At 44.2% G+C, this 18,652-nt stretch overlaps 1 protein-coding gene across 1 annotated transcript in view; it reads right to left on the bottom strand.

The window, feature by feature from the left end:
- Nucleotides 1–18,652, bottom strand: part of MPPE1 (metallophosphoesterase 1) — a 570,187-nt gene that overhangs the window by 306,232 nt on the left and 245,303 nt on the right. Inside the window, exons 7-8 of the mRNA XM_085606071.1 lie at nt 18,334–18,408; nt 18,109–18,231 (exon numbers count right to left, since the gene is read on the bottom strand). Of these exons, the coding sequence (XP_085462197.1) occupies nt 18,109–18,231; nt 18,334–18,408 (198 nt within the window). The remainder of the gene's footprint in view (nt 1–18,108; nt 18,232–18,333; nt 18,409–18,652) is intronic.

Genomic DNA, 18,652 nt, shown 5'->3' with positions numbered 1-18,652 from the left:
GCCTTAAGCTACTAAAAGGTGATCAAATTGTTTGAAATGATTGATGCGGTCTATATAAAACTTAAAACACCTTCTGACATGTAGAGTATGAAGCACTCTCTTTCTGGTGTACTATTTGGATTTTCAAAAGAAGTGTTCAAGACTCATGGCTCATTTAAGTGAAAGTGTAGGAAAGTAGGATCTGCTTTCATGGTTACCCCCACTTTTTGCTGATGTCAGTGTTTTTTTGACTGGTCTGGCTGGGATCCTGCTAATCAGGCCCCAGCCACTGTGCTTCATCCCTAAATATGTCATGGTAAGTACTTTGGTACCTCCCCAGTTGGCTTCTGGTATACCCCTAGTATACGATACTAAGGTACACAGGGCATAGGTACACCAGGGGTCTCCCATGGGCTGCAGCATGTATTATGCCACCCATGAGATACCACTCAAACTGTGACTACAGGCCTGCCGTTGCAGCCTGTGTAAGCTGGTGCAAGCACCACTTACAACAGATATAAGTTTCCTTATGTCTGAGGTTACTACACTTCCATTTTGATACATAAAGTGACCAACCATACACACTCTATTACAAGTAATGGTGACTCTAGGATTGGAGAGGCATCTTGTTAAGTGAATTTACAGAGCCATCAGGGAGATGGTGGATAAATCACTTATAAGTCTACAACAAAAGTAGAGATCCCTTATTAACCGTGAGGTCACAGAGATAGAATGGAAAACAGCACTTAGTTTACCCAGAAAAGTCTCCAGAAATTCTAATTTAAAATATTCCCAATTTAACGTTCTGCACATGACATACCTCACCCCGCACAGACGTAACATCATGGTAAATAGCACAGACAAGCAATGTCTGCGATGCGCAACTCCAGACGTGGACTTTATACATATGATGTGGGGATATCCGGTTTTGCTTGATTACTGTCGTCAGATTACTGGGAGGGGTCCTTGCATGTACTATCCCTCTCACGATAGAGGTATGCCTGTTGGGCCTGTTTGCGAGATCCAAGGTAAAAAAGGTGGGCAACCGTTATATAGACCTAGCCCTAGTTCTAGCAAGACGACGGATAGCGCTAAGATGGAACACTTTAGATTGGTAAAGAGACGTCACAGCATGGGCACGAGCAGAAGAACGAGCCCTGTTCGAAGAAGACAAGAGGGGGGTGAGGTGCCGTCCAATAGCGGACTTGTGGACGGAGGTGTTGTGAGAGTGGGAGGCGAGGGAGGCCGATGACAAGGTTAATTACCCCCAAAATAACAGAACCTACCACATGAACTTACATGAATAACTCTGCTGTTCCCTCCACAAATTGCTGCGGGGGGAATAGCAAGCTATACTGCTTATTAGACGTCCTCCATGCCTTTCTACTAACCCTCGATTATCCCCAAACACACACTTGAAATCATTTGTAAACTAGATAAATGGGTAGATGCCATATATTCCTTATCGAAACCCCGGAGTGCTCACGTTATTGTTATCCTTAAACTGTGTGCGAAACAGTTATTTGTTATGGTTAAATATAACTTTTTCACAACAGGGAGCTTTAGAGGGAAAATTTTAGCCAGATCACCCTCCACCCATCAATCATTCAAACGGCAAAAATCTGGCTATACTGGGCAATATCCATTTACTTTGAGTAGGACTGGTGTAGGGGGTATCCACCTCGACCCAACAACTGTTTCGTCAATTGCACAGTCTAATCCAGTCCTCTTTACCCACTATTTTAATTACTTTATAAAAAAGAGAAAAGAATGTAAGTCAAGATATTGCCCGGTATAGCCAGATTTTTGCTGTTTGAATGGTTAAATACATGACATTGAGATATCCCAAAACAGCAATCCAGATGTAACTACCGCTCTCCCTCAGGGGTACCTCATTGCCAGACAAGACAGACCCCTCCAGAGAGGCGGAGGAATAGCTATTGTCTATAGGGACTCACTGAGCTGCCTGACTTTCCCGATCCCAGGTATCAAAGGTGCAGAAAGTATAGGCTTCGCCCTTAAGGTACATGACTCCTTCACCTTCTCAGGAGCACTATTATATCGACCTCCGGGAACACCGACTGACTTCACAAATAGCCTAGGAGAAGCAGTAGGGGACCTAGCACTAAAATCAGCCAACTACACGATCTTAGGAGATACAAATATACATTTAGACTCCCTGACAGATCACGCCACCCTAGGCTTTACGGACACAATGAAGATCCTAGGCCTTAATATACTTACCACCAGGCCCACACACAAGGCAGGTCACATCCTTGATTGCATCTGTTCAAACTTGGACACACTTCATGTACAACCACCCCAAGTATTAATCTGGTCCGACCACAGCTACATCCCTTTTGAACTCCAAAGGATAATGGCACACACACCTGGGAATAAGCCATGTGATCCCTATGGAGGGCCCAACTGGAAGAATCTGACAAGACTACCGGGTTTCCTAACTAAGGCACTAGAAACCAGACCACTATCAGTAGGGGACCCTGAGAAAGATAGCCAGTCTTTCAGGGAATGGATGGGCGCCCTATCTATGGATATTGACAAAGCAACACTTAAACCAAAATATAAAAAGAAACCCAGATCCTCTGCCCCTTGGTTCTCCCAAAGCCTAAAGGAGGAACAAAGGAAGGTTAGAGCATTAGAGCGAAACTGGCGCCGAAACTACGATACAACTGACCAGCTCAGCTACAAAGTGGCCCGCCGTCACTATCACGGGATGATAAAAACTGCTAAAAAGGATTTTTTCACCAATGCCATAATGCCATAACCAACAGCAACAACAAACAAAAAGACATCTTTAACATCGTCAACTTATACATCAACCCCAAAACCATGCAGAGAGACATTCCCCCCTCCCAAACTCTGTGCAACAAAATAGCGGAATACTTCCATGAGAAAATACAGACACTCACTAAAGATTTCCCACACCCTCTCCCCTCAGAGGAGTCCCAACCAAACAGGAATAGCGCGACTAGCCAGCTAGCCGCCTTTCAGGAAGTCAGCTTAGAAGAATCACAGAGAAAAATTCTCAAAATTAAATCAGGCTCCCCCTTCGACCCATGCCCCCCTTTCGTCCTCCACACTATGGTGGAGATTGTAAACCCCTGCATTAACAACATTATCAACTCCTCACTTTCCTTGGGAGTAGTCCCAGAGGAATGGAAACTGGCAGCAGTAAGACCCCTACAAAAAAAAAACATTACCAGACCCCACCACCCTCACTAATCTACGACCCATCTCTCTGCTCCCCACTTTCTGTAAACTCACAGAAAAGGTAGTAAACCAACAGCTTACCACCTTCGTAGAGGCCAATAACATCTGGCACCCCAACCAGGCTGGCTTCAGAGTAAATCACTCAACAGAATCAGCTCTAATATTCTCATCGGAGACACTCAGAGCAGCGCTAGACCAGGGCAAAAAGCAGTCCTTATACTCTTAGACCTGTCCGCGGCGTTCGATACGGTGTCACATTCCATCCTGATAGACCGACTAGCCGCGGCAGGGATAACTGGAAAGGTACTGAGCTGGCTAAAAAGCTTCCTAACAAATAGACGACAAGTGGTCACCCTGGGCCAGTTCAGATCAGAAGAGATCCCAATAAATTCAGGTGTACCGCAGGGCTCCTGCCTGAGCCCGACACTTTTTAATGTGTACATGGCCCCCCTGATTTCCCTCATATCATCCTTCGGCATAGCCACCATTTCATACACGGATGACACACAACTCATCCTAGTGATGGAGGATGAAACCAGCGAAGCAGAAACAAGACTTAAAAACTGCCTAAAAGCCACTTTCCATTGGATGAGGACGAATCACCTTAAATGCAACACTGGGAAGACCGAGATCCTACCGTTTGGTAAGGGAAACACTTTCAACCCAGCACTATGGTGGCCAGAAGATGCAACCGTTCCCCCTAATACAGCCAACGCAGTCCGAAACCTAGGGATAAAATTTGACCCATCCCTGAGCTTTCAACAACAAGCAGTAGCCGTGGCAGGGACCTGCTTCGGCATAATAAAAGGGCTCAGGAAATTTTTTGATCTAAGCCCTTTCGCCACAAGGAAGACGGTGGCAGTAGCCCTCATTACCTCTCGCATAGATTACTGCAACAGCACATACGCAGGAACTAACAGGACAGTCTGTCATAAACTACAAATGGTGCAGCATGCAGCGGCGAGACTAGTGCTAGGATGGAATAGAAGAACCTCAGCCACAATTGCCATGAACACCCTGCACTGGTTGCCTATACACAAAAGGGTGCTCTTTAAAATCTTGCTAATCACTTTCAGGGCAGTTAACAAAACAGGACCCAAATACATCGAAAGCATGTTCCAACGCTACGTTCCCTCCAGGTGTCTGAGGTCCCAAGGTGACAATCTCCTGACTATTCCCAAGTTTAGACTCAAAACCAGAGGAGGTAAAGCCCTGGCTGTCTTGGGGTCCAGAGCATGGAACTCACTGCCACCCCCTTTCCGACAGATCTCTACAGAAACAATTTTCAGAAAAACCCTTAAGACCTGGATTTACACCCTATCCGACACAAAATGCAAAAACATGAGTTAGCATTTTAACCAAGGATTCACCACAAGAACAATAAGCCACCATGTTCTCTTACACTCTGAAGCGCTAAGATGCTCCTTGGAGTGTAACCCGCGCTATACAAACACTAATTACATTACATATCATTTTATGGAAATGGAACGGACTCCCACACTTTGTGCAAAAAGCACAGGACATCGTATATGCAATTGGAACTTAAGATACTATTATCAAGATTGCTGTGCTTTGGATTATTTACCAACAGATCATAATTTCTTTTTGTACATACAGCACCAAAGATAAATTGTTATTTTTGCGGGGAAGCTGATATGCTCATGTATATTGAAACATTGAAAAATTGAATTAAAAGATATTTAAATAAAAATACAGAGACACAGCTGGTGCCATGGACATCAATTGGGGGCCACCAAGGGTCTCAGCTGCGAACCCTGGCTTATCCTTTGCAACCCCTGGCACTGTCATGGCAACCGTGGGCTCTGGGCTCCTTGGGAAGAACAAACCGTAAACGTGGCTCTGCATGAGCTGTGTTAAAATTCTATAGTTATCACTTCTTCCTCCTGCCTCAGCCATTTTTACAGACCGTAGAAGACTACTGAAAGCATATGGGTGGGGTGTCTCAGCCCCTTACCTGTCAACTATGCTCTCTGGAGCTTTCTGTTGGCTACCGAAGGTCTAGAGGAGGAGGGGTAGGTGATATTTGTTCTTCCTGTCTACGTCACCAGGACATTCACCAGGAGGAAAAAGCTGAAAATGGTATGTGCCTGCCATCCTTGATGCCTACAAGAATCCACCAATTTTAAATGGATAGTCCTGGCCCTTTGATATATCTCCATAAATAAATTGTTGTCCAGAGATTTTCATTTTTGATGTGTGTTTTTCTATCATTACAGAAGTCATTTAGCTTGGGTAGACATTGCTAATACATGGCAAATTTTTCTGGATGACATTTTTTAAAATGGCGGATGTGTTGATGTAATATTTCAGGAACCATGATACTTATATACTTCATTTTAGTGTCAAAACATAGGTTGGGGGGAGGGGGGGGGGGTCAAGTAGTCCTACAGAGACAGCTGTGGAGAGGTGTGGTGCAATGTGGAGAGGTGTGGTGCAGCGGCCAGGGCAGCTGACTTCGGAGCACAGGGCTCACGGTTCGATCCCTGGCTCCGGCGGCAGCTCAGCTCAGCACCATGTGACTCTGGGCAATAGCTCATTTAATTTCCACAACGGCCCCCAGCGCCTTGAGACCCGTAAGGGTGAGTAGTTCGCGCTTTACAAATACGGATTTAGATTTAGAAAATAACTCATCAGAGCCACCCTTCCGCCATTTTCCAAAATGGCGGCTCTATAATAATGTGTTTAGCCATCATATTCGTAATTCATTTTAATATTGATTTTGTTTCGGGTTTTCCGTTGATTCAGATTCGTAAACATGACTGAAGAAGGTGGTAGCAGATGATCTTTACCTCCTGACAGAGTGTTGCAAACTACAACATCTGAGGACTCCTTCAACAACAACAAAAATGTGTCATATGCCGAACTAATCTGAAATAAAAGCTAACATCAACTGTAGCTGGACAGAAGAGAGTTTGAGATGCTGCAGAAATACGGAAAGACGAAGTTCACAAAAGATTGAAACTGATGGGTGAAGAGGATCAAATATTTCATCATTGTAACAAGTGCTACAATTCATATACAATGGAAAAAAGCCTGGAGAACATTCGTCAAAAATAGCAGAAACCAGTGAATCACAACAAAAATCCAAGCCTTCTTAGAAAGCGGCGACAACCAAACCCAATGCCCATCAACTTAGAAGATCGATGGCTACCCCTCACCCACCTCCAACAACTGATCAGAAAGCAGAAGATCGTCAATGTGTTACTTGTGGTTTAGCCAGAACAAGAGCCAAAGGGATTTACAAAAGAACAAAGTACAGAGTATGTGAGTCTCAAAGAGCAAACATGTTTTTATATGCAGCTAGTTTCTTCCAAGGCGAAGTTTTCAGCCGAGTAGCTGATCTAAACAGTGAGGTGAATGTATTTGTAGCAGATTTGTATGCCCACCCAAACTGCATGCATGCCTACATTAGAAAATATGAAGGTAGGTAGGTAGGGCCAACCTTGTGGAACTCTTTACCATTCTCACTTCGTGAGGAAACCGTCTACGGCTTATTCCGTAAAAGATTGAAGATTTGGCTCTTCAACTCTTAGTTCTTCTTGCTAGTTTTCTCAGCTCTCCTATCTGGCCGGCGCTGGGAAACCCCTTGGGGTAACAAGCTGTGCACCTTACAAATTCAATTCAAAATTCAAATGAACGTACAATGAGCTCCCAGCCGCAAAGTAACCAACAGCCTTCAGTTAAGTTTGCACTCTTCGAAAGGGCAAATTAAGTTTTAAAGCCACTTTTGAGTGCTGGCTGCGGGTTCACGCTCAGTGAGATCAGAGAAATTATGGTCAACAATGATGAAAATGTATTGATCCATAATAATGAATGGATGAATGAATGAATAATTTGTAAAGCACATGAATTACCCCCAAAGGAATATCTCCGTGCTGGAAAGCAACAACCCAGATTATGAGTTACGTAACAGTTCGTTTTTCAAAGGTTTCCTAAAAGCAGGGAAATCAGTGCACTTACGGCGGCAAGGAGGCAAGTGATTCCAATATAGGGGAGCAAGATAGGAAAAGGATTTCCCCCAGAGCAAGACTTCCTAAAACGAGGGGTGATGAGGAGTGATTTTTCCCCTGACCATAAAGATCTACTCGGCCGATAAGGGAGACATTTTTCTGTTAAATAACTGGGTCCTTTGCCGTTTAGCACCTTGTGTACAATACAGTAGATCTTAAACTTAATTCTCTGGCGTATAGGCAGCCAGTGTAGCTGTCGCAGAAGAGGCAACGCTGTTGTGCTGGATGGCATATTCTGTACCAGGCGGGCTGCAATATTCAATAAAGCTTCGTTTGTGGCAACCAAAAAGTGCGTTGCAGTAATCTACGTGATTAATCACTAGCGCCTGAATCAAAGTTTTACGTACCTCGAGCAGAAGGAATTGGAATACACTGCGCAAAAGACTCAGCATATGAAAACAGGCGCCGGTGGTAACTCTTACTTGATCCCTCATTAAAAGGGACTGATCCAGCCGGACACCTAAATTTTTTACCAACGCATTTGAGACCGGAGCTAGGCCTAGGTTTGAAGGCCACTACTCTGCAGCCCAGAGCTTTTGGCCATTTCCAAAGAGCATAATCTCCATCTTTTCAGCATTCGGTAAGAGAACATTTTCTGTCATCCAGTCTGAAAGCGCTTTGATGCCTGCCAAAAAGAGGAGTTTAGTGGCAGTATTGTTGTTGTCAAAAGATAGAAGTTGGGTATCATCTACGTAAGAGAAAAGGGTAAACCCAAATTCTTTGACAATCTTGGCTAGGCGAGCCACATACACATTGAACAAGGTGGGGCTAAGGTAATCCCTTGGTGAGCTCAATAGTACGCGAGCGAAAAGGACCCAAATTAATGGTCTGCATACGTTGACTTAGAAAACTGGAGAATCATTGTAGAGCTCGCCCCAGATTCCTATCTCCTTAAATCTGTGAAGCAGTTTATGGTACGACACAGTGTTAAAAGTGGCCGATAGGTCTAATGGCACCAATTGTACAGCCTGATTATTATCCAAAGAAATTCTAATGTAGTCCGTGACTGCAATCAGTGCAGATTCCATGTTATGCATGGGTCTAAAATCGGACTGAGAGGAATCAAGGCAGCCTCGGGACTTTATATGTTCCATGAGTATTTCATTAATATGCCCTTCTAGGAGCTTGCTCATTAACAGGAGGAGAGAAATGGTACGTTAATTCGATAGATCGGAAGGGGGAGACCTGCCTTTTTGCAAATTTGAAGTATTTGTGCCGTTTTCCATGCACGTGGCAGAATTCCTTCTTTCAGAGATGAATTTAATATTGTGCAAATGGAGGGGGCTAATTGCATAGCTAGTAATGTGAAGATCTTTGCATGTATCAAGAGGTGATCTGGATTTAGCCACTTTTAACATTTCCATCATGGTATGCAGCTGGATGGGGATAACATTTTCTAAAAGAGAAACATTCCTTGTAGGGGATGACATGAGAGTAGGAGTAATTTTCAGAATGTCCGGAATATCTGTGGTGATAGAATAATTCTCATTTATTTTTTCTTCAAAATAATCAGCAATGTTGTCACATAATGCTTGCATGGGGGAGACAGTGTTGGCACAGGCAGAGGGATAAATAAAGGATTTAAGGTCTTTATAAAGTTCTTTGGTCGAGTTACTTGCCTGGCTCAATTGAACGGCAATGTGAGCTTTCCGGGCTTTTTTAATATTCTTATGGTAGAGAGCTAGTGCATTTTTGAAGGATTCCTTCTTGTCCACTGTATGAGACTGACCCCATTGTCTCTCTAGTTTTTTACACCTTGTCTTCTCATTAAGCAATTTGGGTGAATACCAAGCTGTGTGTTGCCTCTGTGAGAGTTTGTGATGGAGTTTTAGGGGGGCAATGGTATCTAAGGCCGTTTTTATAGTTCCGTGCAAGTCCTCCAATTTAGAATTAATATCACTCGACTCTCCAAATGTGGGAGCCTTAAATTCCTGCATGAAAATTTCTTGGGTAATTTTATGCCAGTGTCTCCTAAAACTATGTGAGTACTTATTAAAAGTTGGAGCTGCTTGTGTATCCAAAATCTGAAGGTTAATCAGGGAGTGATCAGACCATACCACCGTACAGTTCTGTACATATACAGGGAGAGTTGGTCAGAATGAGATCTAGTGTGTGGCCTGCCGAGTGTGTGGGACCAGTATTGGTCTTTTCTAAACCTAGAGAGGGCAAATCAGTGAGGAACTGAGCGGCGTCTGTATTGGTACTGTTTTCACAATGGATGTTAAAATCACCTAAAAGAATAAAATGTTTAGAGGAAATACCATGAATAGCAATTTGTTCCATCAATTTAATACTAAAATCTGAAAGAGGGCCTGGTTGGCGATATACCTGGGCAACTTTCCAACAGTCCTGAGGTGAAAGCTCGATCTTAAAGATGCAGATCTCAATCTTTTCTCCTGAGCTCTTGTCAATTATCGAGACTTTCAAGGCCTCTTTATAGAAAATAGCAATGCCTCCACCTAATCTGACCTCCCTGTCCAACCTTAATATGCAGTAATCTTCAGGGAGCGCCAGGGCAACAGAAAGAGTCGAGATCAGTTTAAGCCATGTCTCAGTAAGAAAACCGAGATCAGGGGATTCCTCAGTAATCATGTCCCATATGTCAATGACATGCCTAGGTAAGGATCTCACACTACTTAGGAAGCATTTCCAGCCCTGAGAAGAATTAGGGGACGGGGAATGAAAGGGAAATTAAGACTTAGGTAATTCTAACTTCGGATCAACATGAGATATAGTGGACTGGGTTTCTACCTCCTGATCTAACGTATGGCTCTGAAAATGGCATTGTACACATGAGAACGTACCTTCAAGGGTGGGGGAGGATTAGCTGTATTACATACATTATGTGTGCTTTACTTATTATCCAGGGGTCTGATCTCTCTAAGTGCATTCAACGAATAACAGCGTTGTGATGTTATAGCGATGACTGGAATAAAGAAATGCAGGGTGTCTGGCGACAGCTGGGCGCGGATGGGCGCAGATGGGCTTGCCTTTGGCACGCTGACGGCACGACCACTGTGCGTGCCTGCTGCGTGTCAGCTTTAGCATGCTAGTTAAATAGTGAATCCGGTGAGCAGCTAGACCGTTAACTCGAGCGGTTGCACTGAAACCGGTAGTGGAGGTATGCTTGCTCTCGCACGCTCTCTGCACTCAAATGGCAACCGCCGCGGTGGACCGAAGAGTGGGCAGGAGAGGAGCGGGAGAAGAGGAGAGCGAGATAGAGACTGATGATAATGTGAGGTCAAGCTAAAATAAACACTCTAAAATAGTAAAACATAAACGTCTACACTAAAAATAGAAAGACATGAAAGAAGGAACCAACCAGTCGTCACTGTCCTGGGCGTCCGCTTAATGAAGTTAAGGTTCTTCCGGTGAGCATGTACAATCACAGAATTTACTTTTGTCAGTTCAACAAAAAGAATGAGCCAATTATGGTGTTCTCAGCTGATTTGACCCCTGAAGTTATTGCTGCCAAAATAAGATCACAGGATGCAGTAAAATCAGCAGAACCCATTTTAAAAAATGTCCTGAAAGATTTAAATTTTGGACTTAATTGCAAATTTTGTGATTCCCCAGAGCTTCACACATCATGGGAGTCAACAAGAATGCCTGATGTTGTCTTAACATTTTTACATCATTGTTTAATATCAGCAAAACAAAAATGTTACTAAGTTCTTGAGTTCGGAACAGAAGTCGACAACACTGATGATGGCTTTGAAGATATAAGCGAAGAAGTAGAAGACACTCCCATGAACAGACAGGCTTATGGTGTGCAAATGTACGGTGTTTTCCAAATCATGTTTTATGAATTATATCACGGCAAAAAGAAAACTCTGCTACACATGATGACTGCCCACGCAATCTATGACAAGTGAAAAAGTAGAGAGCTAATCACTTCAATGAATTGGATTGATGTATCAACTAATGACATAGACGGGAGCATAAAAGTCAATATGTTGTTTAACGGCAGCTAGTTTCCCATGAAGTCCTTTTTTTATTTGCAATGTTTTCAGAGAGATGTCAAATTCAAAATTAACGGCCCATTGTGAAACTGTTCCTCACCTCGAACTTGAAGGAAAGAGAGGGGAACGTTGTAATGAACTTGTGACAGCCTTCTTCATTTCATGCAGCAGGAAGGAAACCCCTTTGAAATGACTGAGCCTATGCGACTACACAACTTCGTGACCAAACAATACGCAGATAATAAAATAAAGACACATTTACTAGATGCCCTGGAACATGAATCGAAACTATACACAGAGCTGAAGCAGGAGAGATTTGTATTGAAAGAGGAAAAACAGTTTGACATAATCACTAAAGCTAAACTTCCACGCTTTAATTGCCATAGTCAGAGTTTGGGCCAACCAGCCACTGCAAAACAGGTTACAAAAAAGAACTTTCGCAAGAGCATAGAGAGATGGATGTAGCAAAACAAAGGGGGAGTTTATCAAGGACATTCTGGGGCATGATCATCTTCCAACAAACGCATTATTTGATGGAGATGCTGCAATCAAACCAGTGAAGCACAAACTCATACAAGAGCTCGAAAAAAAACTTTCACCTGAAGAATTTCAATTCAAAAAGGTGTCCTCATTGAAAACTGCTGTTGTTGTGGTCTATATGTCACAATTGCGAATGGTCAAGATTTCATCCATGCAAAACTTTGGAGAGGTCATTCAGACTGTTCTACAGATATCAAGGTCAGTGTGCACCTTGCAAGAACTCCACATTGTCTTGGACAGTTATCTTGAACTATCTGTCTAAGAATGTGAGAGAATCAGACAAATGTCTACAAGTGGAACAATTGACCTTGCCTGCATTAAACATTCAACACCTATACCTGTGCAACTTGATCAATTCTGGTCATCAACATTAAATAAGATGAACTTGTAGATGTTAACTCGTCAAAACATTGCTGACGCTTTAGTGAATGATAAATTTCCAATTATTATTGCAAGTGGAACGATTGTCAATGAGAAGTTGGAGTCTGTAGAGATATATTCCAAAGGTACAGGTCATATTGTTCAAGAACTTAATACCAAATTGGAGGAAGCTGGCTTTCGTGCTGTGCCACATGTTAAGTGGACTGTTTGAAATGGTTCCAATAGAGTCATTATACTGTCAAATGTCAGATATTGTTTTTTTTTTTTTTTTTTTTTTTTGAAACCGTTTATTGCAGTTTGTAAAAGTTACAGGTATGGGCCTACAACCATCCGGCCGGCCGCTAGAATGACAAAAGCATATTGCATACATACAGTAAAAGTCTCTCGGCAGTGCAGAGCAGTGAAACAGGAGTAATCAATGGTGCAGGCCACACAGCTCCAAGCCCACAGTACGGTTCCCTTTTCTTGAAACAAAACAACACCAAAAAACCACACCCGCAAGGCAACCCGCGATCCAAAGTGACAGCACGTGCTCCATAAGTGGGGGATCCAAACCAGCAGCAGAACTCTGGAGAGGGGAATGGGAATAGATCAGGGACTGGGGGACCGCGCGCCCGCAGCCGAGGGAGGGGGGCCGTCTAGGGAGACGGAGCAGGCGAGGCAGCCGGTAGCAGTGGTGGCTCACAAATACCCCCGCGGTAGGCGTTCCAGGGGCCCCAGAGTTTCACCCACGCCCCAGGCTTACCTCTCGCCACGTACACCACCTTTTCACGAAACATACACCAATCCATATGCTCTTTCCAGGCCGACACCGCAGGGGGCCTCTGGGATCCCCACAATTGAGCAATGTCGCGCTTGGCTATCATGTATCCCAGAGTCACCCACCGCGTTTGCGGGACCGAATAGTCATTCGGTTCCCATACATTCAGCAAGCATCTCCTCGCTTCAGGCAGCAGCGCGACACGCGTAACCACACGCAGGACCTCATGCACACCACGCCAGAATCGCTCCACCTTCGGGCACTCCCACAGTATATGCATGAAAGTCGCCAACGCACCACAGCCACGCTTACACATTCCGTCACCAGCAAAACCCATACGCAGAAGCCTTGGCCCCGTCACGTAGACCCGGTGAAGGATCTTGAGCTGGACGAAACGAAGGCGAGCCGGGATGGCCACCTCTTTCGGAGAGGCCACCGCGGAAATCCAATCCTCGTCGTCCAGCTCCAGCCCGTCGGCAACCCAAGCCACGCGGAGACTAGTCAGCAGGCACGATCTATCGTTGATCAGTTTTTTGTATATGAGGGAGATCGTGCTGTCCGGGACATGGCCATCTAGGACTCTGTCCTCCAGGGGGGAAGACTCCGGAATGGATGCGACATCCGGGAAGACGGAGCCCAGCGCATGGCGGACCTGTAGGTACCGAAAGTACTCACTGCCCTGCAGCTGGAACTCCGCCTGCAGCGTCTCAAAAGTTTTGAATCCCCCCCTCGTCCAGAGATCTCCCACCGTGCTGATTCCGATCGTGTCCCACCTCTCGAAGCCCTTCGACGTCCACAGGGAGCCCAACCTCTCAGACGCATACAGCGGTGACGCCCGGGTCAAACGGTCCTTCCACCCCATAGCTGCATTAGCCGCGTGCCAGACACGCACCATGACACGCGTCGGTCCCGTCAAACGGGAGTCGGGCGCGCCAGCGTAGAGCGCTCGATTGTAATCGCCACCGGGCAGGAGCATCTTATCCATCTCAAATGCCGGGTTCAAGGCGGGCCCGTAAAGGCCATGATTAATTGCAGCTAGTTGGGAGGCCCAGTAATACCGTTTAATGTCAGGGAGGGCGACCCCCCCATCGTACCACGGGAGCGTCAATTTAGCCAGAGCAATGCGCGGCCTCCCGTCCCAGAACAGGCGCCGCTGGAGGCCCTCCACCTCACGGAAATAGCGTGCCGGGACCAAGTCCATAGTATTCTGGAGGGCGTAGAGGAAGCGTGGCAGGGACATCATTTTAAACAAGGCCGCTCGGCCGAGAGGCGAGAGCGGCAGACGCCGCCAGCGCACCACGTCCTCCCTCAAGCGCCGGAGGGGGGGTAGCAAATTCCGCTCATAGCGGGCCTCCGGGTCAAGAGTGATATAGATACCCAGGTACCGAAAACCTTGGGAGGCAATCTGGATCGGACAGTCCCGTGGTAGGGCCGGAGCCTCCCCGGAAAGCACATAGACACAGGATTTCGCCCAGTTGATGACCAGGCCTGAGTTGCGACCGAATGAGCGCAAAACATCAACCAGGACGATCAGTGATTTACGCGGGGAGGCGAGATACAGAAGGATATCGTCAGCATAGAGGGACACACGGTCCTCATGCTCGGGGGTCCAGCGGAGACCACGGATAGAAGGGTGCCACCGCAGCCACTCTGCCAGGGGCTCCAGGGCCAGGGCAAACAGGAGAGGCGACAGGGGGCAACCCTGTCGCGTACCCCTCCCAAATGTCAGATATTGTTGTGCTACTTAGATTTGTTGCAATGCTCTTAAGTCAAGAATTGTCAGAGTTATGGATACGTTATGGATCGGGCGAGAAAAGACACTTAATCCAGCTTCATATTCTGTACAAGAAACTTGACCTAGAGATGACCAGTGTTCTTATCAAGGCACATATTCTTACAGGTGATGATACTATGAGCAAAATTGGAACAAAGTTTGGAGCTTTAACTGCTGAACCTGTGAAGCTTCTAAAAGAATGTGCTGAGGCAGAAGAAGAATGTGACTTTAAAGATGCAGAAAAATACTCTGTGCGTGAGTAGAAAATGAGTTTTGACTGTCACACATGTGCCGATCTTTGATACATTGAGTTCAAGAGATCAGTCCCGCAAAGTGACCTTCCATCGACGTCATATTCTGTGCATGAACACATTAAAAGAGCGTTCTACTTGATCAGAAGATGAGTAAATGTTTTAAATCATGCATATGTAGAGAAAGATCCGTGTGAATTGGGTTGGAAAGATATTGATGGGATGCTAAAACATACAAAATTTCTAAAGCCTCTACCCACAAAACATACATGTATATCTACTTACAAAGCCTGCGCTACAAAAAGATGTTCCTGTCAATATGCTCTTCTTAAATATTCTGCAAATGTACCACGAGTGATTGTTGAAACAAATAAGGTGAACTATTAAAATGTGTTTAAAACAAGAGTGATAATTTTTTTTTTTCCATATTCAGATCATAAACATTGTTTTGTGTATACATAAAAGAATTAAAAAACATTATTATGTTAGATTAGCAGTTATGGCACTGGTCTGCTCTATCTTGTGTTACCCAGCACCATATAACATGCATGCCTTGGCACCAAATACAGTCAGAATAACTGATCACCAGGCTATTTTAAAGAGCTTGGTTTCTTTCAAATGATTTCCATAATAATATTGCCAGCGCCTTTATATATGTTTTAGTATTTTTTGTAACACAAAATGTATGTATTTAATTAGAAATATTCTTGTTTCTGTTTCTTTTTGAAAGATGTTAGTGGGGTTCTAATATTTCACAATTCTTTGTTGGCATTAGTCTCATGTTGTAGTCCTCTTTGTTTGCCAGGAGTTTCTCCTTCAGTATTTTTTTAGAGTCCCTCTATGAGTGCATGGTGTTTATGCTGTTTTAGATTATGTGAGAGGACATTGTATATCGAGCCTTCAGTTATTTAATTTCATGCAACCTGGTCCTAGTTGCAGCACTCATCAGTAGTGCCCGAATACTGTAATCTGTGCAATCCGTTGGGCCAGATCTACCATCCAAGGATACTGACTGGGTGAAAAAGAGTGACATTTGTGTTGCCTTTATTTGCTTAGGGATCCTGTGCCTCTGCAATGAGTTGTACAGAACTTACTGGGACTGGGAATCTAATGTTGGTAAAGCATAGTGGCATAGGCACCTTATGTAATAGGAGTTTGAAATAAACTCCAATGTGTTTAGCTACGTGTAGCAGCAGAGTGTGTTTATTTTGCAGTACCTCTGCCACATAGTGTCTGAAAGTGGCTAGATCTGGAAAGAGGGTCTCTCTATAAGCTGCTCGCGTCTGGCATTAGGTCTCCACTAGGTGAGGTCCAGGTTTAAGATTTAGCCACAGTCATTCCGCAGACTGTTCAGTTGGTTATAGAGTTGGAGAAAAGGTAAAGGGAAGATCCTTGAAGTAAGTCTAACCTGTGGCAATCGCTTTGGGTAGCATTCCCACCCATTGTCCTTTTACCCACCATGCCCCCTCAGATTAAACCAAGCAATATACAAATCAGCCTTGTCCTATTCCAATAGGGCAGACCGAACTGTAAAGCCAGGTTTTGGCCTGTTTGGACATCTTCCTTCAAGTTTATCTTGGTTCCAGTGGCAGAGAGAGCAAGGGACCTAATTTTTGGGCATACCATTTGCCACTTGAGGCATTACATCAGATACACAAAAGTTGATGGGAGGATGCCTGCAATATGCCTAACCACTAGCAATTACCTGGGGTAGTACTCAAACCCATCATTCTTTTGCCCACAATGCCACCTCAGATTAGACCGAACCATATGCAAATCAGTCTTAGTCCTGCTCAAATAGGAACAGTGCAGCCCAAACTGCCAAGCTAGGTCTTCTCTGAACTGGAACACAAGAAACCAAGGACTGGTTACGACCCTACTGGGCCTTTTCAATCGGTGTAGGTTGATTCCAGTGCCATCGCTTACTGTAATGCATCAGGCTCAGTGTTGTGATGTCACTTTCTGAGTTGTCATCAAAAATCAAAGGTCATTTAATATTACTTCCGCTATCCCTAACATTTTGGTGAATCAACGTTCATGGCTGGTGCTGCAGATGCCATTCCTCTATACGGGAAAGGCCCAAAAGAACTGTAAAGTTCATTCATCCAATCTGTGATGCTAATAAAAAGACATCTCAAAATTAGAACATAAAATGACACTCCTTACTTCATGCAGTCTGCGCATTTATGTGGCTGGTCAGTTAAAAGAACATCAATTTTAATGCTAGATAGAAGATATTTAAGGAGGTGCAGGAGATCACAAGTTCAAGAGAAGTGATGCTTAACTTTAAATCTGGAAAACACCACACTCAAGCACAGTGCAGAACAGGAGATATCTGAGTACCAATTCAAGCGCAGGAAAAGTGTCCAAAGATTCTGAATTGCCAACCAGAAATATACTCCAAGAAGCAGGAAGCGATTGGTGACTCCTTAATGTCAGCACAAATTAAGAAACTGATTCAGTGGCAAACATGCTATGGTACTTGTGGTAGGGAGGAACCATGTGCTGATTTATCAGAACCAAGTCAAAGGGTTCACACATTTTGAAAAGAGAGAGTCAATAATTCAACAAACTACTCCACCATAATAGACAAACAAATGTGAGAAAGACTCCAGATTCAGCCATTTTGTAGCTTACATTAAAGTGGAAGGTTCTTATTTTACTGGGGAAAGCCGCAGGGACTCTACAAATAACCACTCTTCTATTCAATTCTTGTAACATGATTCATTTTTGGAACTGATATGGTGGCAGCAAGGGGGAGAAAGGAAGTTAGGATGGACAAGTTAGTGTAGGAATCGGTATGATCCCTTTTTGGGTTTTCTCTTTTTTAATAAGTGGTTTTAACTACTGTGTTTCTTTAGGAGGTGCACCCAGATACACTGCCGAAGCAGAAACTCATACAATATTCAGTCAATCCAATCAGAACCTAATTTGATGGCAATAAAGATTGATTTATTGTCCATGTTCTTGTAATTGTAAAGCGTAACAAACAAGGTTTTCATAGTCTATATGTAGTACAAATGCATTCAATAGGACACACAAATGCATGTGTGAGGATCCAATAGACAATATGAAATGGATCTATCCCAAATAAAGGGTAGCAATATAAACATGTAATCATGAACTTAGTTGTCCCAGAATGTACAATACAGCCAACACGTTTCGTCTTGAATAACACTTCCTGAACTACTTTGCATACCTTTTGTGACGCCTCCTGAGAAAGGACATCATACTTCTCTTTGAACGGAATGTTCTTTTCTTCTGGTGTAGCAGAGTCTTCCCCAGAACAATCGGAGTCACTTCTTCGATACAGGGGATAATGCTGATAAAGATTGAAACAGCAGATCAGTGCTCTAACCGGAAAGCCTAGACTTCTGCTCATGTGTTACTTGAACATACTTTGATATGCATGCCCCACTCTCACCTGCAGAAGTATCGGTGCAGACGGGGGAACCTTTTCAGCTTTCTTGCATTCTGTGGTTGTACCCTCAAGGTTGTGCTGCAAAATTAAGCAATTTTGTGAGCTTTACTCTTCTAGCAAAAATCTGATTTTGTCTGAACACTCTGAGTAGCTGTGCGCTTTACAAGCTTCTTCAAGCTTCATCATTCGCCATCAATAAGTAACAACATCACTAACGAGAAAGGGCAACAACCCTTCAGACCTGGGAATATGGTCACTCAGTAGTACTAATGTTAACTGTGTTTCCTGGGTATGTATATTCTACAGTGCGGCAGATTCCATT

The sequence above is a fragment of the Triturus cristatus genome, chromosome 5_1, assembly GCF_964204655.1.
Source record: "Triturus cristatus chromosome 5_1, aTriCri1.1, whole genome shotgun sequence".
Lineage (NCBI taxonomy): Eukaryota > Metazoa > Chordata > Amphibia > Caudata > Salamandridae > Triturus > Triturus cristatus.
Note: the sequence above shows the minus strand (reverse complement) of the source record. Positions and strands in the feature narration are given on the sequence as shown.